This window comes from Ascaphus truei, chromosome 10 (genome assembly GCF_040206685.1).
Source record: "Ascaphus truei isolate aAscTru1 chromosome 10, aAscTru1.hap1, whole genome shotgun sequence".
NCBI classification, from domain to species: Eukaryota; Metazoa; Chordata; class Amphibia; order Anura; family Ascaphidae; genus Ascaphus; species Ascaphus truei.
In genome coordinates this window covers 30,204,883-30,232,480 of record NC_134492.1, presented here as the reverse complement: position 1 = coordinate 30,232,480, position 27,598 = coordinate 30,204,883, and the positions used below count along the sequence as shown (strand labels likewise).

General features: G+C 44.0%; 1 protein-coding gene across 1 annotated transcript in view; it reads left to right on the top strand.

Moving 5' to 3' along the window:
* Positions 1 to 27,598, top strand: part of BCAR3 (BCAR3 adaptor protein, NSP family member) — a 90,626-nt gene that overhangs the window by 17,542 nt on the left and 45,486 nt on the right. The window contains exon 3 of the mRNA XM_075616432.1: positions 18,289 to 18,328. Within this exon, the coding sequence (XP_075472547.1) occupies positions 18,289 to 18,328 (40 nt within the window). The remainder of the gene's footprint in view (positions 1 to 18,288; positions 18,329 to 27,598) is intronic.

The following is a 27,598-nucleotide window of genomic DNA, read 5'->3' as shown; positions in this document are numbered from 1 at the left end:
AGTCCATCTCGACATAGATGAGTCTGTGCCACCATTAGCACGGGCACAGGATGATATCTTTTCATGTTAGACATCAAGTAGAAGAACTTTCCCCTTTATATCTCCCGCTGTCATGGTCTCAAAATCCCATGATCCCAGTGCAGTTAGTCTATGTATAGAGATGAGATGACCAAACCAATAAGGAGGGAACACTACATATCTCCTACTGTTGATGACATCCCTCACAGAGTAAATGGCGCCTGATATTTTTCCAAGTTGGATTTAAATTAAGGCTTCCATCAAATACAACTGAGAGAGCAATCTCGATACATTGAAATATGGATCTCTGCATGTGAACAAGCGATGCAAGCTATTACAAGTTATAACTCACAGAGACAGACGAAATGTCCTACTTGATCCTGCTAAAGGCACTACATTAACTGTTGATGCAAGTCCAGTGGGGCTACGTGCAATCCTTGTACAAACCTCAAAACGGGGTGAACAAAAAATTATCTCGTATGGTAGTAGGAGCCTAGCTGTGGATTGGAAATATTCACAAGCGGAAAGAGAAGCACACTCAAGTCATTTGGGACATATCAGAGCAAAACGGTTACTCCGTGGAAAAAATATGGTTCCCAAAATGGATTCCATAGTGGAGGAACAAGTAAAGAACTATCACTTGTGACCACTGGCATCCAAGAGTACACATCCAGAACCGGTGAAGAAGACACCACTGTCAAGTTATATCTGGGATAAACTAGCTTGTGTTAAAAAAAAAAAAAAAAAAAAAACCTAGTGGTGTAATGTCTAGCCTTAAACAGTACAAGCAACCACTGTACCTTTAAGAGAATGACTGAGGTAAACCGGAGGAAACATGGCAGCCATCTTGTAAAAGGAGGAGTTCTATCCTGCTGCTGTTGAAGTTAGACTGAGCTGTATGCAGCTCCTGAGGCAAATCACTAAATACTCTTATGTTAAATAAATACGTTTGTTTTATACTTGTCTGTGTCTAGCATGTGTGCTTGGAAGAAAGTATGACGTTTTTCAGTATAGCTGAAAACATAACCGGTAATGTCTGATGTCAATTGTAACTATCAAAAAAAAACATTTTGCAACGCGGCACTTAATGGCGCCATGACGTCACATGCCATTTTGACGCGAGCATGCAAGGAGAGACGCCGGCCCAAGAAGTCAGGGAAGTCTCAGACTTCAAGTCAGACGTGAACATGTTCAGAAGTGTTTTTAATATATATATATATATAAATATATATTGTGACGGTGCTCGTCTCCAGTCAGGAAGCAGACCCGCAGGGCTGAGGTAGGGAGGCAGAATAACTGACCAGAGCCCAGGGACAGAGTCCTGTTAGGGTATCTGAAGTCGGTAAACAGGCAGGTATGGGCTGGTGGCAGTGGTGCAGAGTCTAGTGAACAGGCAAAGGTCAGGGCAGGCAGAAAGCAGCGAGGTCGGGGTCACGGTCCGGGGTCAGCAACAGGGGAATCCAAACAAATGAAATGGTAAGGCGTGACAGTTAGGACAAAAGGAACTGCATACGTAAGAGCCTTGCTCGGCGACTCCCACCAGGTACTGAAGCCTTATATAGCAGGCTGCCAGTATACAAAATGGCCAAATTGAGCAGAAAAGACAGGCAACCTGGAAAACCCAAACTGGCAGCAAAACCTGGCACGGATCGAGCAGAATCCTTACATATATAATATATATCACAAACAATTCTTATGGTATTTTGAACACAAGTTAAAAACCACAGTTCTATACAAATTTGTTCGTTGGGGAGCATGTAACAAATGTTAAAACTGTGGTAAAGCGCTGTGGAAATGTTTTGTGTGTGTGTAACCTCCGCTCCCTAAAGGGTTACTAGTTTTGTTAGCGTGCACCAGGCCTCACCCTGTGTTGCCATGGTATCATGACATCACAGAGAGTACATAAGGGGAGGGGACAGTTTGAGAAGGTAGGTTCCAGGAGGACAAGAGGAGAGGAGCGTCGGGGAAGAGAGAAGGATGTTCAGAATACATTAGTACACACTAGGCCCCTCTGTACTTTATTATATTGTAGCTATGGACAGTACCATAGTTAAGTTAGGATCCCAAAAGAAGATTAAGTCAGTCCAATATAAGTTTCGAAGTATGAAAACAGCATGCCACAGAGAGCCTAGTAATAAGGACTCATGGGCCATCGGATCAGCTCTAACCGCGGATCTGTATTAACAGTCCTCTCCGGCTTGAGGGAAGTGGCAATTCCCGCAAAGACAAAGGTCACTTGTAAAGGACCCGCTAGGATTCCCAATGGGCTTAGCATTACTGGGATAATAGGGGGGTATTCTGAACAGAAAAAAGAGGGGGGTCTGGGTCTCAGAACAGTTAAGCAACTAAGAGACATACACCTCCATCTGAGTGTTAAGAGCGGGCATTCATGGAAACACATAATGCATTGATAACAATAGAGAAATAAAGAAACAGTACAACGTTGTATAAAGTGTGGTGTGCGGTCCCCATGCCTGAGGACCTGAATAAAAGACTGCTGTATGACAAAAGTTCCTGGTGCCCATTACTCCACAACCTTGCTACATCTTCGCCCAGCCGCCTGACTCCAGCCCCTGAGTCAAGGTAACCCATGTGGTGTAGCCATACATAACACACCGATGTAATCACCCTAGAAGCCGGGCAGGGAGTGTTACATGTGCATGATTGGTATTTGAATCCCAAAATATATTGAACCCAGCTGAATGAATGTACAAATTTGAGTTTACAATTTCATGTACATTGGATCATCCTCTATCTCCCAAAGTAGCGGGCAAAACCCAGTGAAGCTTTGCGAGGAATTCAAACCCGCTGCCAAGTTGCAAATCTCATTCCATTCATTCAAGAATGAATAAAAAGGGACACTGTCAAACCATAACATGTCCAGCACCAGACATAATGAGTGATTCATGTGAAATGCATTCAGTTCATAGCAAAAAGAGGATCTCCAGACTTGCTAAGAATCACATTTATTCACTAAAATAGAACCGCCTCAGAAGGGTCTTTTTAGTGACTAGAATTCCTCTTCACTTAATTCCTGTTTTAGTGATTAGAATTCCTCTTCCCTTAACCCCTTTACTTACTTAGGGGCTGGCTTGGTTTGTGGTGCCCATAAGGGACTTCCAGCAGCGAATGGGTTAAACATTTACAGTCAAGAGCCTGAAAATAAATCTGTGTGGCTACATCAGGAGTGGCCAACTCCAGTCCTCCAGGGCCACCAACAGTTCAGGTTTTTAGGATATCCCTGCTTCAGCACAGGTGGCTCAAATAGTGGTTCAGTGTTCAACTGGAGTTGGCCACCCCTGTGCTACATAGATGCTCACAATTGCCAAATGTCCCACCGACACTTGTCTGACCATCGTCTCAGTGAAAGACACAGCCATAGGGGGTTATTAACTTTAGTAGAAGTTTCCATGCAATAGTGCCCTGACCGGCACTATTGCAGTTTCATGAATAACCTCATAAGTGTTAGGATACAGACATCGAAATAAATGTATATAATGTTCGAATATCGCTATTTGAAAAGGTACTTTTGTTGCTGTAACAATTTAGCGAGTATTGTTAGGATTTCTATAGTTATTCCTGTTTATTTCCTGTTCTAGTAATAAAATGTATGGGATACCTAGGAAGTAACAAATTAAATATTGTTATGGAATTCCCTCTTTAAGCAGGAAATGTGATCACAAAAACTACATGGAACATTAACTTTTTCTGATAGGCATAGACTATGTGGTCTAATGTATTTAATTGTCCTTGATTATAGGCACAAACTATAGATCAAATCGTATAAACTTGGAACAAGGACTGTTGCTTTTTATTGCTTTGCTTTTAAAGAGGCAATTCAAGCAGCACTTAACAAAAAACATTTTTTTGAAGTGAAACTTCTTTGCTGGCGCCTACAGGGATTTCATGGGAAAATAATGCATTGCCTTGTAATGAAAAACCGTAAATGAAACGCGTCAGAGGTGCCTCTCAGGATTCCTGCCTTGTCAGCATGTTGCAGTGGACTTCATAAAGTAAAGTTTTTTTTTTTTAGCGACCCAGCCTCCGTTTTCCGGTTTTAGGAACGCAGTGCACCGCTATCACATTCCCTCTTGGGACACCATTCCTGTCGATTTGATACCAGACCCTGATTTTGCACTCGACAATTTTCAGCTGGAGTTCCTAAAAAGCTGTGAAATCCATTCTCCATTACGCAGAGTCAGAGTTCATGGGGCCCGTCCTCCCTGGGTTACATCTCATCTTCAGCTTTCCCGCATTAGACATGACTTGTGGACTAGATGTAAACTAACTAGCTGAACGCAAGATCTGGAGTATTATAGAGCTCTGCGGAATACGTGCACAAGGCAAACTAGACTTGTAAACTTGTAACATTGCGACTGACAAGTTTAATCAAATCTTGCACAATTCTAGGTCGTCAACAATATTTTTGAGCCCTGTAGCCATCAAGAACATTGCATTCTCAAAAATGATTTTGTAATTTATGGCTGATCAGTCGGACATTGGTTAGAGTTGGAGCCTGAGATAGACACATGTTGGGATCTTCCTGATAAATAGTGCTGTTTTCTGGGATCCTCACTTTGTTCTGTTTGTAAATGACCTGCCGACAATTTGTAAGACTTCTCTGCATATGTATGCTGATATTACAATCCTATGTGCACGCAGTCCCAGCCTCTCTGCCCTTGAAAATGTGCTGCAATCTGATTATTCAATGGTTGAATCCTGGGTCACCCAAAACACACTGTTTTTCAACACTGACAAACCCATAACTATAGTGTTTGAAACTAAGGCTAGATTTCATAAAATTCCCATGACAGAGCTACTGATTAGAACCTGCTCTAACACTTATCTTGCCTCAGTTACTAGATTTTAATATTTAGGTATGTGGCTTGACTCCAATTTAACATTTGGTTTGCATATTGACAAACTGACATCCAAAATCTATCGCTAACTGGGTGTACTTTATAGAACATCCTTCTTAAGCCCCTTGGTCAGAAAGCGAATTGCACAGGAGATACTAATACCAATTATCGACTATGGGGATATAGTGTATGGTACAGTACCTCAAATTCACATCTGCAAACGTTTTCACTCTTTACAACTCAATATGCCATTTTGTCCTTTGCTATGTAACTTCAACACCCACCATTGTGACATGTCAACTCAACTATGTTGGCTATCCCTTGAGTCCAGACGCAACGTACATCTCTTCTGTCTTACCTCCTTACCATTCTTTCTGGACAAGTTACCAAATTATCTGAGCAGGCTTCTCATCCCCACTATGCACAGAACGTATGTCCTGCTTATAGTCCCAAGGTTCACTAAAGAATCTGGTCGCTCTTCCTTCTCGTACAGAACACCCCACTCCTGGGACAATTTACTCGAGTCCCTCAAATACGCTTCCAGTCTAAATTCCTTCAAGACGCTGACTGTTACTAATTTTAAACATGTTTGTAACAGTAAATTGTAATGTCAACGTTGTGCCCGGGACATACTGGAAAACGAGAGGTAACTCATCATATTTTTTTCCTGGTAAAATATTTGATAAATAAAATGTGTGTTTTTACTGTCTAGGGGTTTGATTTAATTATATGTTCCTCATATTCCTAGACAGGTAGTCCTCGTTATCCAACGTTTCACTTTACAACGAATGGCATATCCAACTCTTTACAATGCAACCCTATGGGCTGTTTTTTGACGCTCGAATGCGTTATCCGACGCCTGAATGTGTTATCCAACGCTCACCGCCACTGATTAACATGGGACTAACTTTACAACGGTTTCACTATCCTACGCTACTTCCAGAGCGGATTCCGTTGGATAACCGAGGACTGTCTGTATTGTAATTTCAAAATGCAGTCTCTCCAACACCAAACTGAACCCAAGCAGGGATATATTTAATGGGTTACATCTTTGTGACTGACACGTTTTTGGCGATGGCAAACATGATTGTTCACAGGGTAATATAAGGGTTGGGAGGTGTTTCCCCTTTATCTCCTGTCCTTTGTATGATGTCAGTGCATTTGGCAGGATGTTTCTAAAAACCATGGAAACAACTGACTTGCAGGGCAGCTGATGTTCAGGGTCCCAGTGCAATATGAATACGTATCTATTTTTGAAACAACATCGATGCAGGATAGTGCACACTGAACGGCAGCAGTGCACTGCTTAGTCTGTCAGGGGAGGGAGGACTAGCGCTCCTTGACTGTGCCCGTGCAGCTAACTTGGGGATCATAGTAGAAGTCTGTGTGTCTGTCTCTGTGTGTTTGTGTGTGTGTGTGTGTGTGTGTCTGTCTGTCTGTCTGTCTGTCTGTCTGTCAGTGTGTGTCACACACACAGCCACTGAGAAGGGGAGTTGGAGCGTGGAAGGTTGAGTTCTGTGACAGCCACTCCCCCATTCCCCTCTTTACCAAACTTTGGCTCCTTAAAATTTTGACTCACTCCTACATTTTTTATATTTTGTCCACTCTTGATATACAGTAAATTATTCTAGGCTCAGTGAGTGGTGTATCCCAATTTTCTTGCTGTGCCCCCCTGGCTGCTCTCCTCCGCTCTCGCGCACCCCCCTTACCTCAGTTCGGCGTCAAATGATGCTGCAGGGTCGTGTGACGTCACGTGACCCGCTGCGTCATTTGACGTCACGTTCCCATTGCAACGCGGCATCATGCGTCCTAAGCCGGCTGAACCTCGGTAAGTAGAGGTTGCAGAGGCCTCGCGCGGACCTCTGCAACCACCCGCGCCCCCCTCCAAAAAAAAAAATCTTGCGCCCCCCAGTTTGTGCACCCCTGGTGTATCCCACTCAGTGATGGTGTATCATTTATCAGACTCGCTTGACTTCTCTCCATAGAAGTTTTATACCGCACAAGTCGGGAGCAGGGACTAGTTTTGGCGTTTCTGTCACACTCCATCTATAAAGAGGTCTTCATGTTGTTCCCATAATGTCAGCCGATCTCAATAGCAACGTGCAAGAAACATCCGTATACTTTGGGAGAATGTCCAGGCATTTGTATTCACACTATGTCCAGTAATAATAATGTAATTATACTATCCACTTTACATTAAAGTCACCTTTCAGGGACTCTAATACTGTTTTGACTCCTGAGCTTAAAATATTTGGCATTCGTGACACTGTAAGCAGCATCTACTGACCATTATATAAAGCATAGACTGCCTCTTACTTTTTGCATTTCTTTCTTGGAATGCTTCTCCCTCCCTACAAATAAACATGTAAAGCAATAGTAAGAACTACTGAGCACTTCCAACCAGCTATAATATTTGACCTTGCTGTTCATCTCCTGCCCCTTCTAAACTTCTAAATCTACTCTGCAGAACTGTTTAAATTGTGACTTTCAAAAGGACATTACCTATTGGGACGAAAGGGAAATAAAGAAACTGTCATGTTTATTAGGGTAAATGTAGCTGAATTACACATTAAAAAATTTGTAAATAATTTTTTTAAGCTAAACATTTCCATTTTAACCACATTATTTGGAGAGTTTTTACAGTCTGTCTAATGCATTTTGGTGATCGGATTGTCGGTCCTCCAAACTGGAGGTGAAATGTTATTTTTTTGTATTGTTCATTGTTTGTATAGTCATTTTGAAGCCATTATTGGATAAACACAAGTAGCTGATATGCTTGAATTTGGCAGACCTGGAGGAAAGGGAAACATTCATTTTAACAGGATGCAAATAAGGAAATCTGTTACTTTAAAGGTGATTTAAAGCCAATTACACTGAAGGGTAAATGCGATATAGTGCAAAGCCATTTTCAGACGAAAATCGATATTGACTTAAATTGGCCCGAATATCCACCACCAGCTATATAGAATTTACCCCATAGTTGTTCTTTTTAATCTTTTGCTGCTGCGCCCCCTGTCATCCCTGCCTCGATGCTCGTGCCCCCCCCCCCTCCCTACCTTACCCGCTGCGTTACAGAGCGTCTGAATCTTGGTAAGTATAGAGTTGCCGAGGCCTCACGCGATCCACACGGCATTCAATTTAAATGCCTTGGGGAAGAGCGCGGGGCCTCTGCAACTGCCCCCCCCCCCCCAGACAAATCTCTTGCGCCCCCCCACCATTTGCGCACCCCTGTTCTACGTGACGATGCCTCTTTTAGTACTATTATCTGTAAGGGAAAGAGGCTTTGAGCAGCTGCAAGTGTGTGAAGATACTCAGTATAATTATACAGTACAGCATTTTATTATTACAGTAGTTATTAGCAACTCTTACAAACGAGCATTGCTCCTTTAATTCTGAATCACACATCACTGTTGACTGGAATACATAAAGAGTTAAGCACCGCGTACGCCTGATAGATTTGTCACTAATGCATTCTTCCAGTTTGTCATCAAATCCAAAGGAAGGGAAGTGATGCAGCCTTAAACTCCTGGAGATGTTTTCTCTGTCATTCTCTCAAACATTTTTCCGAGAAGTATGAAAGGTGCCTGAGTCACAGGCTTAAAGGCAGGTGCAATGCAAGAACTATGGAGAAATATGTAGATAAAAACCTAATCCTCGGGGCTGTTGAAATTGACATGAGCTTGTTGCGGGTCTCTCCAGCGCTGAAAGTATTTACCTTCCTGAAAAGGGAGTCATCAAATCCTCTGAGTATATTTACACAGGGAAGGTTTCATGGCGTGCAGAGCTGTGATGTTCAGCGTTGGAATTCCAGGTCTTTGGCACAGTGTAGAGCAGGAGTGGCCAACTCCTCAAGTTGAGGGTGTCCCAGAGGTTGAAATGAATGCGATTCAGCTCCGGAGACCCCCCTGCTACAATACTGTGTTATTAAAATAAAAGTGGTGCGGTCGCCTGTTAGAGGCGCGCAGGGAGAGTGACTGATTCAGTCTCACTCTTAGTGCCCGTCTCTTATATACTGGTGCAGCCCGGTAGGCTTCACACAGCGGGAGTCCCATTTAAACGCCGGGACCCCCGCTGTGTTAATCCGATGGGCCATTAAGTCTGGTTGCTGGGACCTTGCGGTGCGGGGGAGGATGCCATATGGGACTCGCAAAGCGAGAGGGCCCAAACCAACGGTTTCCTCTGTAGGCCAACGACTTTTCTAATCTATCCCCTGCGCGTCATCAAATTTATTCTACAGGACCGGTAGTCTGCCCCAGCCCCAAAGTTGCACCCCATGCCATTTCTTCCTTGAGAAAAATCTGGTTATGGTAGAATATTTACTCATCAAGACCCAATTATTTTATTTTTGCCTGTCACGTATTACATTTTGTGTTATAAATCATATATAACATAGAAAGGAGTTTATTATAAAGCCACCACAGCAATAGTAATTGTATAAGGCTGCATTGGCTGAGGTTCGACAGGTAACAACCACGGTGACTTTTGCCATGATGTGCCAAAGGTTAAATGGCCCAGTAAAATAAATCCACTACCAGTGAGCAACTATCAACAGCTGCTTATTTGGCCTAATTTATTTGTCAGTGTTGTTCAAGCAAATTCAGAAGCTACTGCCATCCATCAGAAGTCAGACAGGAATAGTACTTACTTCCTCAGGCCAAAAAGAATGTTTTCCTGTCCAAGAAAGAGGTCTAAGCAAGTCTGAAATGACCCAGGGGTCGCCCTGAGAGCGCCATTGACCTATGAACCATGGCTTCCATTTGTTTTGTAAGGACTTCAAACTATTATACGATCTAACGCTCTGCCACTGGAGATTACCATGCAAAGAATTAGGAGAAAGTCTGGCATTTGTGAATATTTATATTTGCACAGTAAATGCAAAATATCACTTGTGAGCACAGTCACATGTCATATAGGCCTGCAACCCTGCCTTTCCCCATTATCTCTCAGCTTACAGGGCTTCCACTGCAGCCTAGAATTCTGGGAAATGACATGCAAATGAGCACACAGTGTCACTTATTGCTTCATTTTTTATTAATTTTAATATACCGAGTATCCTTTGATTTCTATAGGACAGGGGTGCGCAAACTTTTTCCCCTGCATGCTGTCCTCCCCCTGCTTGTGCCCCCCCCCTCCCCCCTTACCTTGGCTTCGGCATCAAATGACTGTTGCCATGACGACATGTCGCTGGAAGCCAAAGTAACGTGCAGTCCCCAGGTATTTAATTTAAGTGCCTTAGGGGAGAGCTCGGGACCTCTGCAACCGCCGCCCCCCCGGAAAATGTCACGTTTCCCAGTTTGCGCACCCCTGCTATAGCAGGTTTTAGCCCACCTCCCAAGCAGCAGTGCAAGATCTTTTCAACACTTTCCTGTTTGTGATCATTTGTTGCCACTATTCCCAGCAGTTTGAGCTGCAAACTGTAACAGTAGATAATGTTACCTCCGTAATATAAGCATACATTGTAGCTGCTGAGTTACAGTACACTGACTGAAGGATTGATTTGAAACTGAAAGGCACCCTGGGAAGCAGGATCTTTGCTGATCACTGGATAATGAATCGATTGGCAGCTTAGGTAATTCGTTTCCAATAAAAGATAATCAAAGGCTGCATATATTAAAACAAATAAAAAGATTTTGGTTTTATGTGACATGCGTTCTGCCTCTTTAAAGAAGTGCAGAGGCAGTAACCCTACTCACAGACCATCGTTTTAACCTTTTGGGTCTCAGTGTGCGCCTGGTTACACTGGCTTTGCAAGTGTGAAGCTGGAATAGGTTTCAACTAAATAGGTTTCAAATCAATAGGTTATATAAGTTATGGTGGGTAAAAAAGTGACAAAAACCTTCCACCGTACAGTGTATAGCAAATACAAATATCAGTTGTGAGCACATTCACATCTCAGCCAGGTCTGCCACCCTGCCTTTCCCCATTATCTCTCGGCATACAGCGCCCTCACTGCAGCCAGGGGCTCTATTTGCACAGAATTTTACAAGCCTCTCCCAGGAATGGTGAGAACACATTTCCACTGACATCTGAACTATTGAAGATTCCCCGGCACCCAGGACAAAACATTCCCAAGCGGTTTCCTCTCTTAATCCTTCGAAAGTGGCAACTGCACCAGCTGACCGTGTGCAGAACCCTTTCATAAGCGCATAGAGAATGCAGCGCCAGCCATCGTGTTTGGCGTGACACAGAACTTGTACGTCTTACAATTCAGTTGCCGATTTTTACATGCAAAGAGTAACAAGTGCAGATTCTTTTCTTCAACTGGGAGACATTGTAACTGTTGAAATATGTGTTCAAGAATTTATGTATTTGAGAGGGTATAAAGCAAAATATAAAAATATGTTCTTTGATTTCCAATATGTAATTGTCTGGTTTAATGCCATATTTAACAGGATCAATGACGTGTGACCTTAACTAATATAAATATTCTAAACAATTATTGATACTTATTATTAGAGCCGGGGCGAGACCTGTCAAAATCGGTTTTGCGGAATTTCCTGAGCTTTCCATTAAAAATCCGTTCTCTCTGTCGACGGATTGTTCCACTTTCAATCCGTGCAGATTAATCAAAAACTGCCATTGAATACAGTCCGCTTGTGGATTTTAACAATACAATCCACCTCGGATCGGCCCCGGTTCCTTTGGTCTGCGGATTTCCGCGAATCGGTCGCAAAAAGGGCGATTTTCGTCTCTTCCGGATTTTTATCAACGACAATCCAATCCGCAAATTCCTTAACAAAGTGGTGGATTTTAATATAATCCGCGGATTGTATAGTTCAAATCCACCGAATTACAGTTCGAAAGACAGAATTCGCGTATTGAATTGTCGGTGATAAAAAAATAAAAAAATCTGGAAAAGGCCGCCCTTTTTGAGACTGATTCGTGGAAATCCGCAGACCAAAAGAACCGGCGGATCCGAGGTGGATCCAAATCCTCAACAACAAAAAATTCGCCCATCTCTAGTTATTATCCTTTAGGCTGAGTCCCCGCTGGCGCTGAGCGTGCTCATGCTTAGAGCATGAGCGCCGGGTGTCCTGCAACTTGCGGACGCGCGAGCGGGAGGGGGGGGGGGAAAGGGGGGGGCGCAATTGCGGGCTATCCAGCAAGCGGGAAAGTTAAAAAAAATTATTTACAAAAGCGCAGAGCGTGTGCCCCCGCGCATTTGCGTGCGGGAACATGTATATGTATATATATATATATATATATATATATAATCAAAAAAATAAATAGATGATACCGTTCTGTGGCTAACGAAATGCTTTTATTTGTGCGAGCTTTCGAGATACACTGATCTCTTCTTCCGGCGATGTTACAATGAATGAAGCAAAAGGTAAACTTAAAAACAGTGTCTCTTGGAATGTTATCTGTGCTGTTCCTTCCCCTGGTGTGGATGTGTTTTATGGCTAGAGGTGTCAAAAGGTTACTGTGAAAGCAAGTTAAGAAAGAGTGTGTATGTGTATCAGTGTGAATAAAAATGAATGGAGAGCCCACAGTATATACAGTGCTTTACACAAGGTGTGTGTGGAGTGGGACTGGATATAAATGGTGTGGGTGGGTGTGGAAATGTGAGAGTTAGTAGCACAACTAAAAGTGTGTGTGGATACTTAGTGGTCCCTATTGGTGTATAGGGATGGAAAAACAAGGAGTATTAGTATGTGTGAGAGACAGCTGTGTGTGCAAACATATAGCACAGTATGTACAGACATGGCCTTTAGCGCTTATGGGACGAGCGTTCACTATATATATATATATATATACACATGTAACTGCTCCAAGCGCCGCCCGCTCAGCGCTAGCGGGAACGCAGCCTTAGCCGCCAGAGGGATCTTCAGGCCCCTCTGGCAGTGAAAGGGTTAAAAAGCACAATCAATATTGTTTCACTGTGAATGGTGATCATATCTATTCCTTTATAATCCTGAGAGCCCCCCGTTCTGCGTTTTATTTTTACATTTACTGCACAATTCTGATTCCTCAGAGGGCCCTTTTCTTTTTCTGGCATGAGAAACGTATGCTTAAATTAATTGCACTATTACTTTATTGTGCTACTTCTGTCCAGATAGAAGCAAATTCCTTTAGAAGGGTAAGAACGGCTTTTCTCTACAAAAAGGGCAACAAGCTTTTCAATATATTAAATTATACCCTAAAGAAGACACATGATAAATGTCAGCTTAGTCTTAAAGTTCTTTGCTCACAGGCGAGGTGCATTGTAGTCTTTGCGGTCAATAAACCGGATGGTTTTGTAGCCCTTGTAAGACACAAGAAATTACATCTGGCGCTTGTGTGCAGTGCATGTGAAAAAATGCTGTGGGACTCTCCCCGGAGCCCCATAGGAAACACAAATGCAGCTAATGCATCTCCCCAGATTCCTTTGTCCCAGGCTGACAATGTGTTACCGCTCTGCACAGAGATTTACGGTGATGCAGACATGGCCATTTACGCCGGCTCATTTTGTTCCGTTTTTATTTCACCGGGTTCTCCTTTTTAACCAGGACAGAGGCCTGTGCTGAGTTTACACCACATGTCTGTGCATGAGAAATTTACCATAACATTCCTATTATAGAGTGCGAGACGGAACGCTCGTGTGTATTAATATTACAAAAAGTATGTTAACCAACCACACAACCTCGGCCTTTATAAGGCTTGATGCAGACAAGATGCAGGATAGGTTTTGTTGGCTCACATCTTGCGTTACAGGCTGATGAATGGATTTGCCTAAGACAACATGTATGTTTTTCGAATACCTGTGTGATTAACTGTGGGACCTCGCTACATTTCTAGCTGCATCTCACAACCTTATTCCCAGGTTCTTGGATGCTATTCCCAGGACAGGGTTATTTTACCGAGATAAATGATAAGGTAAACCTTTAATTAGTTACAGATGATCGGATTCCAGAAGGTTGACCATTTGGCCTGGCGGTCACTGAAACATGTTTTTCCAAAGGGGCATTTCTAGCAGATTAGGGAAATCTATTTCTTATTTATAATTGGGTCTTTTGATGTGTTTTATATAATAAAATTATATAGATAATGCCTATAAACTTCACACCACTGCAATGGGTCAATAACCACAAATGTGATGAAAAAATGCGTAGTGGTTTTAGCAACAATTCATGATTTTAATCGGATAGAAACACCATTTTCCCAGGAGTCTCAACACAAATGACCTTGATCTCGGCTAATACGTCCTTTTTAGAGTCTCATATTTAATGTTTTGGTGGCACAACTCTATTCTAACGATCTTAAAACAACAACATTCTTTGTGTGAACCTTTACATAACCTCATTACCAGAAAGGGAACATATTATCTAATCCATTTATGAAATACCAATAATGGGACGTAGAACATAAAACATAACGAAATGAAATGCATTACCTTCTTTCGTGCAAGCCTTTTTTTTGTTTGTTTTTTACCTGCTCCTTCTACAAACAGAATCTAAATGAATTACATTAACATGCAACATAAGAGTTTTGGTGTCAGGATCGCAGATCCCGTTACCATTTCAAAGGAGCAAATATAACTGATTAGGTACAGTGAGAGATTGGCCTACAAATGCTAATTAATTAAATACAGGCATACCCCGCTTTAAGGACACTCACTTTAAGTACACTCGCGAGTAAGAACATATCGCCCAATAGGAAAACAGCAGCTCGCGCATGCGCCTGTCAGCACGTCCTGAACAGCAATACCGGCTCCCTACCTGTACCGAAGCTGTGCACAAGCGGGGAGACTATAGAGCCTGTTACAAATGCATTACTTACATCAGTTATGCACGTATATGAGGCTCGCAGTACAGTACATGCATCGATAAATGGGAAAAAGGGAGTGCTTCACTTTAAGTACATTTTCGCTTTACATACATGCTCCGGTCCCATTGCGTACGTTAATGCGGGGTATGCCTGTACAGCATTGCAGCAATCCAACTGTGGTTCCGAAAATTCCTTTCTATGCTTTAGAACAGAACTTTTTTTGGTGCGCGCGTGTGTGTGTGTGTGTATATATATATGTCCCCCTGCGTGTGTATATATATGTGTGTGTGTGTGTATGTATATATATGTGTGTGTGTGTGTATATATATATATATGTGTGTGTGTCTGTGTGTGTGTGTGTGTGTGTGTGTATGTATGTGTATATATATATGTCCCCCTGCGTGTGTATATATATATATGTGTGTGTGTATATATATGTGTGTGTGTGTGTATGTGGGTGTGTGTGTGTGTGTGTATGTATGTGTATATATATATATGTCCCCCTGCGTGTGTATATATGTGTGTATATATGTGTGTGTGTGTGTGTGTGTGTGTGTGTGTGTGTGTGTATATATATATATATGTCCCCGTGTGTGTGTGTATGTATATATATATATATATATGTATGTGTGTGTGTGTGTGTGTGTGTGTGTGTGTATGTGTATATATATATATATACATACATACATACATGTGAATGTGGTCACAAGTGATCTTTTTATTTGCTATATGCTATACAGTAGATGTTTCTTGTCGCCTTTTTCACCCACCATAACTTAAAATGTGTATGGTACACACACACACACACACACACACACACACACACACACACACAAACCATGTACACAGTGCTGTACATATAATTTCAGATTCAGCCCGCGGAGTGGATTAGATTCAGCCCGCGGAGTGGATTAGATTCAGCCCGCGGAGTGGATTGTTGAACCTCTATCAGCGGACTGCGGAATCCGTGGATTGGATTCTTACAGCGCACCAGCGGAGTGTATACAATGGCGGGCGCGGATTGATCCGCACGGATTGGAACTGGAACTATCCGTCGACGGAATTTGACACTGCAGAACGGATTCTGAATGGAAAGCTCCGGGAAATTCCACAAAACAGATTAGGACACTTCCGCCCGTCTCTAGCAATGAGTCCCGGCCAGCCTTCCATGTGCTGGCGCCAGAGTCACCGTGACATTAGGTAACTTGTTCAAGGTCACAAGGCGATGACACCGGGATTCGAGCCAGGCTCGCGGGCTTTTATGTCGGTGCCCTTATTCACCGAGTCGCTCCTCCTTCTTCCGCCCATTAGAATGTTTCATATGCAATAAATAACGAGAACGCACAGTCTTTAACGCTAAACAAGTTAATAAGAGATTTACTTAATCAAGATAATTTCAAGTAATGCAACAGAAACAGCAAACAGGGAAATGCTGATTTTGATAAGATTGCTAGTTAATATATATAGCAGATATAATGCACCCATGACCTATATACCGTATGGAAAACCCCGTCTGCTGTTAAACTAACATACTGTATGTGGCCAGACTCCAGAGACCTCTAGTGGCAATAACTGGACTGTAAATGGGAGCTTGAGCATTTCCCTGTACCCAGCAGGTCAGTAGAACCCCTTTTGAGATGGAGATTTTCGCAGAGCAGCAGGAAAATGCAGAATGTAATTTACAGCATGAATATCACAACGCTACTGCAAGGTTTGCTCAAAATGCTTTCGTAGTGCATTGTACGTAACAAGCCTTCTAGTAATAATAATAATAATAATTATTATAGACAGGTTAATGCTGTGTACCAATGTTCTCTTTTCCTAACTAGACGCTTAGCAATAACCCCCATTATAAATAAGAAAAAGTTCAGATCTCCCATTAACCCTTTCCCTGTCGGAGGGGCCGTGCGGTAGAGCAAGGCGTGCAGGACCCTTGGCAGGGATACAGCTAAATGTATTCAATCACAAACAGAGCTCATTGTCATTAAAATGACTTCCCCGGGGATACCATGGCTGATGTAATGGGGGAAGCATTGTGTAACCATGAGTCACAATTTAAGTGCAAATCAGTGTGGTGAATTAACTTCTTTGTGCTCTTAACCTGGATCCCCTTTTCATCTCATCCCTCTTATGATGGAGAGAGAGGGACAGAACCATGCGACTGACTGACCACTGCGGGACATTTGATCGCTTTCAATGCTGTGACTTCCGACTGTAATGTTATTTTAACCGTTTTCCTTCGAGAATGTTGAGTTATGCAATGAAGATAGGAAGGTTAGGGGTCAGGAAATTAGGTTAATTGGGTAAAGGAGAGGTCAGATAAAAGGCTCATGGAAACAGGCATGTGCAGAATATAAGATATCGGGGGCATCCATACCATTATTGTGTCACCAATGGATTACTTTGCTATAGAACAACATTCTCCACATTTCTGAAAATGAATGGCTTGAATTCAGTTACAATGCTGGATAATTGCAGGGCCAGTAGAACCAGCCTCCCACTGATGAGACCCAAAAGGTCCAAATTAGCTGTCTGTGAGTGGGGTTACTGGCTCTGCACTTCTTTATCCCAGGCTGTGCTGAAAAGCTGTGTAATGCGGCAGGCATAAGCTTATAGGGGTCCATGTTGAAATGGATATGAAGTAAAAGGTTACCCTGTGTGCTCATTTGCATGTCATTTCCCAGAATCCCTGGCTGCAGTGGTAGCATTGTATGCTACAAGATAATGGGGAGAGACAGGGTTGCAGACCTGCCTGAAACGTGTGAATGTGCCCACAAGTGATTTTTATTTACTGGATAATTAAATTTTTGGGGCTCTGTCCCAGTTTTTTGCGCCGACTGCACATGGGAAAAGAGTGCTTGCCGACTGTGCATTTGCGCATGTGCGACCGGCAAGCTGCGATCACGCAGGTTTGACCGGCAAATGCCGTTTGCGCATGCGCAGTTGGCAAGGGCCGATCGCACATGCGCACGAGCAGCCAGAAAGTGACGATGGCGCATGCGTGAGATTAGCCGTGTCAAATCTGGTCACCCAGCTGTAGTGTTACACTCATTCAGACACTGCAAAGCCCTATTTCCTGATCTGGATGGCATTAGCGCCACGTTTTAGCTATTGCGTCATCCTTTCAGTGCCAATGGTCAGCTAGTACCAGAACTCCACTTCCGTTTGGATCAGGCGGCTTGACCTCCTAGAAAACAAGCATTTGCCCACGACAGCCTGGTACATCATAAGAGGCCCCGGCGTGCGTAAAAGTTTAATGTTACATTATTGTCTTTGGGGGATACTATTGATGGGACATTAACTCAGTTTAATGTCACATTGGGTATCCTAACAGAGTTTAGTGCATCTCAACCCCTGTCTTGTAGAGCTCAGATTAAACCACCAGTGTGTTAGAGTGAATTATGTGTCTGAAAATAGTAAGCGGGTCACTGGGACATTTCTCTCTTATATAGGATAGTTGGGTACATTGCAGTGAAATCAGGGACGTTATCATCCTTTTCGGGGCGGGGGGGGGGGGGGTGAGGCATACATTTGATTGCACATTGTATGTATTGCCAGATTACTGTATTTAGTGACGTTTTTTACTTTTAATGAAAGGAATTGCAAATTGACCGTGAAGAGCCCATTCTTGCATAATGGAGTAACTCATGTTCTTTCTCTTTAGAGACCACAATATGCTGGATCCAACCGTGGAATACGTGAAGGTAAGATACTCGCTTTTATGCATTTATCTGTAAAGTAACCCGACTGGACAACATTAGTTGAGAAGATAGTTTAGATTTAGACTGATTGAGCCACATGTGCTGAAGCAGGGACTGATTGAGCCACCTGTGCTGAAGCAGGGATATCCTGAAAACCTGACCAGTTGGTGGTTGGGGGGGGGGGGGTTAAGGACTGGACTTGAGTACCCCTAAACTACAGCATGCCTCAGGCACGATTTATATGCATTTCCAGATATCAAATCTCCTTTAAAGATATCAATTTCTCCAGGGGCTATTCACCTTCACCTGCAACATAACACCCTTTGAAATATTGTAAAAAAATAAAACCTCGTCACTGGAATTGTTAGGCAACCGTCTCATGTTTGCACGTTACTGCCCGCGAATCGGATACCCATTATTTCATTACACTCTGCACTTCCGATCTGTCCGAAATAAAGCTGACTCGGAAACGGATCTGTTCACCGGTACATTCCCTCCACGCAGAAAGCAAAGTACTAAAGTTCAGCATTAGCTGTTTGTATTTTCAAAATGTCTGCTCGTATTGCAAGCCGTGAATCGTTAGCAGCCATGTTTCTCTGCCCTGAGAAATCTTAAAAACAAAAAATGCCAGCGGATACCTGATCTACATTGTTAAAAAAATACATTTAAAAAAAATCAGTATACAGAGCGTAAAATTGGAAGGTGACATTAGCAAAAACTGTTTGTCAAATTTCCTGCACCTTTGCACCTTCTATTTTTCCATGCACGCCCTCTGCTGGATGTAGGGCCCGCTTCGTGAGCCCCTGCTTAGCTTTGTTTCAAAGTATACTTGGTAGACATTGGAAGTGTTGACCCATCTTCAGTAGGATATTTCTTCATAGCAGCAAACACAACGCTCTATTCGTAGACACTTTGTTTCCATTCACGCTCGGTGTGTGTGAGAATAATCTCACTCTGTCATACTTATGTTGGCCAGCAAACCACAAAGCTGCCATAACAATAGGACACAACTTGTATGGCCCCTCCGGCTTTTTCACACTCCAGGTGTGCGACGCGGAACAAAGCCTCAGACCAGTTGGAGTTATTACATAAAACGCTCATGTGCTCAGTTGATGGTGTAATATAGATCAGTGGGTTTTTAATGTGTGTGTGTGTGTGTGTATTTGTTCTTTATGGCTACAAAGGAAACAGAGCCTGCCTTGTTCAGAAGCTGCCGTGATATGTTTTATCACAGAGACTAACAGGTGAACAGGCGCTTTATATGAGCTCAGGTTTTTGTTTCACAAGCAACCCGCTCATTTACACGATATTCAGGAGTTGCACAATGCGGACAAAACTCACACAAATCTGCATATCATGTGTGTGTAAAAGCAGCAGCTGTCTGCCCTGGTCGCCGATCTTTTGCAATTTCAATGACACTTTACAATATCTATCCTTGCTCTTTCCGAAGCTACTGTATTTGTGTTTTTAAAATCTGATGCTCCATTCTGGAGATATAAGCGTTTGGAATAGGTGTCAAACGCATACAGGAGCGGGTGAGGGCGGTTGCTGCTTTAAATGAAATTAACATATGATGTAAGGCAGGGATGCGCAAAATGGGGGGCACGGGAGATTTTTTTGGGGGGGGCACGGGCGGTTGCAGAAGCCCCGCGCTCTTCCCCAAGGCATTTAAATTAAATGCCGGTGGATCTCATGGGGCCTCTGCAACTCACTCACCGGGATTCAGAGGCGTGGTGTGACGCACGGGGTCATGTGATGTGACATGACCCCGCGGCATCATTTGATGTCGGCGAAAGAGGTAACGGGGGCGCAGCACAAATAGTTTGCGCAGCCATGATGTAAGGCATACCATGTGCAATCTTTTCTTTTATTAAGAAAGCAATACACTGGCTTATCACAGGGGTTCTCAACTCCAGTCCTCAAGACCCACCAAAGACTGAGCCTCTGATTGAGCTACCCGTGCTGAAGCTGGGACTGATTGAGCCACCTGTGCTGAAGCAGGGATATCCTGAAAACCTGACCTGTTGGGGGGTCATGAGGACTGGAGTTGAGAACCCTTGGTTTATCATGTGGGAATGTATCAGTTCACCTGTGTTGCTGTGCAGTGCATTGCAGGCAGCAAAGGGTTAAGTTATCACTGGCTGATACTTTGTAGTGTTATCATCTCTTGCGGGGCTTGGTTGGGTAAAATAAATTCTAATTCTAGTTCTGTTGTGTCTCGCTACACATTATTGCCCAAAAGGAAAACTACCAACCTCCCCCGCCCCCCCCTCTCCCCCTCTGCAAGGTTAAAAAATAAGATAAAGCTGGGAAATATAAACCACAAATGTTCAAGGCCTTTAACAGTGAAACCCAGACATGCTGCAGGAATGGTGTTACAGGGACATAAAGTAACTCGCCGAGGATTTACATGGTACAGTACTAGGTTCCTATATATTATATGTACAATCGTGGTTTACACCATAAAAGAACAGCATGGCCTCTATGAACCTGCCACTGAGCTGCCTCGTGGTATCTCTTGCTAAATTATTACACAGGCCAAGATCTTCACTACAGCCCACGGGCCTTCTATATTTAGTTGGTAACAATGCGTAATTATACAATACATGTAAATTAAATGCTTCTTTTTAAAAGTCACTCTATGCCAGCAGTGGCCGGCTCCAGGGCCACCAACAGGTCAGGTTTTCAGGATATCCCTGTTCAGCACAGCTGGCACAGTCAACTACTGAGCACCTGATTGAGCCACATGTGCTGAAGCAGGGATATCCTTAAAACCTGACCTGTTGGTGGCCCTTGAGGACTGGGGTTGGCCACTCCTGCTCTACGCATTGAGGGCCATGTTTGCTACTCCATAAGTAACCTCTACTTCTGACAGGTAAGGGGTTAAAGCAGGGGAGCGCAAACTTTTCCAGCTGTGCCCCCCATGTCATCCCCGCCTCGGTGCTGGCGCCCCCCTTCCCTACCTAAGGCTACGCTTATAGTGTGACGGTCGCTGGAAAATCAAATGGCGATGAGTTCCAGCGATCGCGACCAATCCGTTGCTCTGTCGCGCCGCACTTACTATAAGCGCACGCGCCGGCGGAAATGCATTTGTTTTGTCACGACATCGCTGTCGCCGGCACTATAAGCGCAGCCTTAGAGATGCGTCAAATGATGCTCGGTGCCACATGACTTCGTCACGTGACCCACGGCATCATTTGACTCCGCGTTGCCATGGCGACGGGTCACAAAGCGTCTGAATCAAGGTAAGTATACCGTTGAAGAGGCCTCACGCGATCCCCCAGCATTTCATTAAAATGCCTCTGCAGCGGCCCGCGCCCGCCCAGCAAAATCTCTCGCGTTTGCGCACTGCTGGGTTAAACAATGAAATGGAATTAAAATGTGTGGAAAATGTGTTAAACGTCTGAATACTGTCTCTGCCCCCAAGTGCAATATATATTGTTTGTGGAGCTTTGAGATGTTACTGTGGAGCTAAATCGATATTGGCTGAACCCTATTACTAACTTAACAGCCACTTGCAGCTCGTGAAAAGTCAGTGAGCATAAAACTCCCCCGCCAAAGACTAGCAAAGGCACCCAGTTAGATCTGTGAAGGTTTTGCCGTGGCACTTGGGAGTCTGGAAGCAGCTGTAAGGCCGTCCTTTGTCTCCAGGCCCTGGATGCTTCCGATGAAATGGCTCTTTCACAATTACCCTTTATCCAAGAAGTAAAAACAGTCCGGGCTGCTTTGAATCTGTCTGCTAACAGGCCATGAAAGGGATTTCCAAAAACAATAGCACGTTGTGCCCTGTGTGAGATTAGTGCGGGTTGTGTGAAGCGGATAATGGATGCATTAGCTGGTGTTGTAGGGGAGTTGGGGGGGGGAGGGGGTTGCCTTAGTGTGCACATCCCACAAAACAAGCTCCTTCCCCCTCGTGGGACAGAGGCCGCCTGGCTGTGAACGAGTAACTGCACTGTACTGAAGCTGAGCTTATTACCTCCGCTAGATCAAGCCTGCGGTAACACAAGCCGCCATCAACGTGGCTTCTACCAAAACCATATTGTGTAATAAACAATTGCAGGAGCGGCCAACTCCAGTCCTCAAGGGCTTCCAACAGGTCAGGTTTTCATGGTATCCCTGTTTTAGCACAGGTGGCTCAATCAGTGGCTCAGTCAAAGACCTATGCTGAAGCAGGGATATCCAGAAAACCTGACCTGTTGGAAACCTGTTAGGGACTGGAGTTGGCCACCCCTGAACTATTGATAGATTTGTGTGTGTGGAGTGAGGGAGACTGTGTGGGAGTTTTTAAGGAACCAATGACAGCGATCCTGAAGATGCTGTGAGTTTTCTTGGTTGTCGGAGCAAGGCTGACCACCGCGGCCATATTATGTCCCCATACAGCTATCCCTGAATGGAAAATACAATGGGAACCACTGTCCCCAGACCTCAGACTACAGCGACACTGAATTTTTTTTCCTATTATATTGTGGCCTGTAAACAAAAGACAGAATCCCAATGCTACATCCAACATGGCAAATCTACTACTTATCTGTTCTTCTCTTAAAAGTGACGGTCAGTTAGTTACATTTTTTGGCTAAAGCATTATAAGCTTGCAGACCATGGCAAGGTGTGCCTCTTTTTCTGCAAGTTCTAACACTACAGTATCCCTGCAAACGTTCTCTTTACCCCTCTAATATGAGGAGGAAGTCTTAATAGACGGGTCATTCACAGCTGTATCTCAGGACTTGCTATTTGCGCTTGCAGGGTTTTGTGTGTGTATATTGCGCTGTGTGGATGTTATTTTTGAAGTGAAACTTCTTTGCTGGCACCTACAGAGTTTTGATGTGGAAAATGTCAGTGGTGGTAATGAAAACACATCACAGAAGTGACGTCGTGACGTTGGGAAGAAGGGTCTTCGGCCCAGCACGCCTGCGCAGTGGCCTCCGGTGCTCGGCCCAGCGCCAACACCACTCTGCAGACTGGGAGACGGAGACTTTTTTTTTAACCAACTCCAGATTTGGTGCTCCCCGTTTTGTGAACTCTATGGGGCTTATTCTGTAAGCTCCGTTAGCGCTGTGCCGAGCGATCTGCACGGAAAGCCCCATTGACTTGAATAAGGCTTTCCATGCAGAACGCAGGGTAAGGCGCTAATGGACCTTACAGAATAAGCCCCTATGTGATGGAATAAAGGCAGACACGCAGTTCAAAGCTTCGTTATCAGCACTAAACCTGGAAGACTTTGATCTCGGTGAGCACTTGTTCAAACACATTTAGATTCTATTTGGTCATCTCATGATGAAGTGATAATCTTTCTTAAACAGGCCAAAGCACTGTACATAGACATTTACAGGCACAATAAATTCTTCCTCTAAAAGTGTTCAGTCTTACCATACGTGCCTGGGGCTCGAGAAATGAAATGATCTTCTACTGGTGACAAGGATATGAATATGCAAACTCATTTACCCTGTTCAGGGACGGTGCTGTTACCGCTGGACCAGTGATCCCAACAGGGGATTCGGGAAGCCCTCCGGGGAGCTCAGGTGGTGTCTCCAAGGGGTTTGCCAAAGAAACAACATGTAATGGCGGGTCCCAGTGGGTTCCTGAGCCTGTATGGGGACTTAACACTTAGCAAGACCCCCAAGCTGCACCTTGGCATGGGTTGTATAGCTGTTAATTACAGCAGGGGCGTACAAAGTTGCTACCCAGAATGCTTTGCATCCACAGCGGCAAGGTATTGTGGGGTGCGACTTTGGAAGCTCCCACAGTGATTGACAGCTATACCCCCCCTTGCTGTCCTCACACACTAAGGTGCAGCTGGGGCCTTATTAAAAGTGTGTTCCTCCTCCGAGCTGAAGACACTATACTGCCTGGGATGAGTCAAATAGATGTATTTGTTGGTAAGAGTCAGCAGTAAGATTTATTAATAAGGGGTTCGCGAAACAAATATTTTCTAGCGGGGAGTGCACAATGTAAAAAAAAGGTTGGCAACCGCAGCGCTAGACTAATAGCGGTGTCTTTCAGGTCTTTATCATTTGGACCTAGTAATGAGTTTAATTGAATGAGGTTTTGCTTAGAGAGTAAAACAGGCCATTAATTCAGTTCTGAAAGCGGTTTATTAATGCCTTTGTACCTTTCCTATGCCTCGGATGTTTCTAAATAATTAAACCTTTATGGGACAAGATAATTGTTATGTAATAATAACCAGTCTCATGTAGTAGCGTTTTGACTGCTCCACAATAATTAGTAAATGTGTTCTCGTGCATTATCCACATTCACGTGACATGTAGGGGGAGAAAATATTGGGTGAAGTGGTTTGTTGGGATGACATACGTACACCATCTGAGAGCTTCACATATAGTGCCATCTAGTGTCAGTTAGAGGGATGGCATGTCAAATACGATTACAAGCCAAAATGGTATGGGTTAAGGGCCGTTCTACAGTGTGTGTGGCCGTGTGTGCACGTGTGCGTGCCTGTGTGAACGCGCGTGCACGTGCCGCACACTTTTTGTGTGTATACTGTGCACGAGTGAGGTACTGTGTGTGTGTGTGTGTGTGTGTGTGTGTGTGTGTGTGTGTATGTGTGTTTAAATACGTTTTGAAATAAATAAATGAATACTTTAATAATTTTTTTAATAACATTGTACATACATACACACATACATACATACATACATACATACATACATACATATACACACATTTCAGCGGCGGTAGCAGCGCAAATTCTTTATTTTCTCCAAGATCTCCCGTCGACCGCTCGCAGTATAGAACCAGCCTAATACACAATGCAATTCAAACATGTTAGCGATAGACATAAACCGATCCTGAATATGAAAGAAAGCCAGGGGTCAAATGGGGTCTGAGATTTTACAGTGGATAGGAAAAAGGGCAGATGAGGTGGACCAAGCAAGGAGTTCTTATCTGCCGTCAAATTCTATGTTTCACATTATTTGACCTTCAAATATTCTATTCTTCCACCAAGAATATTCTGTTATACATGCATTGTATCTAATGCTGATATTCCAACTGCATGGAAACAGTCATCTGCTTTGTATTATATGTTTGCACTCTTAAGTGAGGGATGGGAACTTGAATTTGTGCTTGAACGCAGAAGTGACCTATTTAAGGAGCCAGCTAATTAAGCAGTCCCATAAGCCTTGTGAATTCCATCTCACGTAATTATTGTGCTGGGTTCTGTAATTTAGAATGCTATTAAAAATATATATTATAGACTATACAATGTGCAAATACAATGTACTTCTTGCCCGCAATACTGCAAGGCTCACTGCAAATATTTGTTTTCATTCCCACGGAGGCTTCACACAAATGCATTTGATCCTTTATCAAATTATTTAGGACTTTTAATATTGCAAAAGAAAAATATTTAAAACTAGCTGATATACCCGGCGTTGCCCGTGATTGCAGGGGCGGGTGCGTGAAGGGTGGGGTGCGTGAAGTGGGGGGGTGCGTGAAGGGCGGGGTGCGTGAAGGGCGGGTGAAGGGCAGGGAGGGGGGTGAAGGGCAGGGAGGGGGGGTGAAGGGCAGGGAGTGGGGGAGTTAAGGGCAGGGAGGGGGGTGAAGGGCAGGGAGGGGGGGTGAAGGGCAGGCAGGGGGGGTGAAGGGCAGGGAGGGGGGGTGAAGGGCAGGGAGGGGGGGTGAAATATAGTATAGGGTAACATTGGTATAAATTATCACAAACTGTTTATGAAGAGGTAATTTGTATACAAAAAATAATTTATTTTTTGTAATAAAGTAGTACAGTGGCGGGACATGCGCGTTGTGCATGAGGGTAAGGGGGATGGAGAATGGTATTCGTAAGCGGAGTGCAGAGAGATATGGCCGTGTGGAGCGCAGACGGAAATGGTGAGCTATGGTGATGGTAATGTATGTTGTTGATGCGTGAATGAGGGTGAATATAGAAATGTAATATGTTTGTTGAATTTGGGTGAATGAAGGTATAAATGTGTAGTGTTTGTTATGAAATTGTGTGAACGTGAAGGTGTGAATGAAGATTGTGTAGTGTGCGGGTGAATGTATAAATGTAAAGATGATCGTGAATGTTGAAATGTAGGAAAAATATTTAATGAAATAATGATATTAAGGGAGAAAATGTTTAATTGCCCAACCGGGACATGTTGTGAAGGTGGGCATTTTATTATGTCAATGTAAGGTAGGCTGGGTGTCATTGGATAATGTTAATGAGACATGTTGTGAAGGCGGACATTTTATAATGTGAATGCGCCCATAAAGTGCGTGCGGCCATGTGCAGAGTGAGTGTCGGGCGGCCGTTGCGGAGGTGAATTTTGTAAACATAAGGGAGAAGAATCCGTTGGGCGGCCGTGTGTGCGGTCCGGCCGGGCGGACTTGGATTGTTGTAAGTGGGCGGACTTGGATTTTGCAAATCTTAATGGAGAAGGCCGTTGTAACCTTATGCGGCCATTTTATAAATTAAATTAAGACTGCGTAGGTGAAGGTACGGGCCATGTGCACAGGGAGTGTCGGGCGGCCGTTGCGGAGGTGAATTTGTTAAACATAAGGGATAAGGGAGAAGAATCTGTCGGGCGGCCGTTGGATTTTGGTTGCCGTTGTAACCTTATGCGGCCATTTTATAAAGTAAATTAAGAGTGCGTAGGTGAAGGTACGGGCGGCCATTTTGTAATCGCAATTAAGAGTGCGTAGGGCCGCACGCCATAAATTTTATGTTGATTTTGGTTAATGCGATTAGGGAGTGTGTGCCGGAGTGTGTGCAGGCTATGGCGGCGTGTTAATCAAGCATCCGCGGTGGCGGTTGAATGTGCGCAGCTACAGGTTATTTGTAAGGCAGCAAGTTAAGCTGAAGTTAAGGGACAGTGCAGGGCTACAGGGAGTGTTGGGTTGGTCGGGCGTGTGGCTACAGGGGAGTGTCGTCGTGTCTGCCGGCCGGCCGTGTGTGCGGTCCGGGCGGCCATAAATTAAGGAGGCCATAAAGTGCGGGCGGCCGTGTGCACAGGGAGTGTCGGGCGGCCGCTGCGGAGGTGCATTTTTGAAACATAAGGGAGAATAATCCGTTGTGCGGCCGTGTGTGCGGTCCGCCCGGGCGGACTTCGATTTTGGTAACCTTAAGGGAGAAGCCCGTTTTATTAAATGAAAATGGTTTAAATGAAATGAAGAAGCATGACTCTCAGGTGTGGGGTGTGTGTGTGTGTGTGTGTGTGTGTGTGTGTGTGTGTGTGTGTGTGTGTGTGTACACAGGGGTGACAGTGTGTATGTGTGTGTGTGTGTGTGTGTGTGTGTGTGTGTGTGTGTGTGTGTACA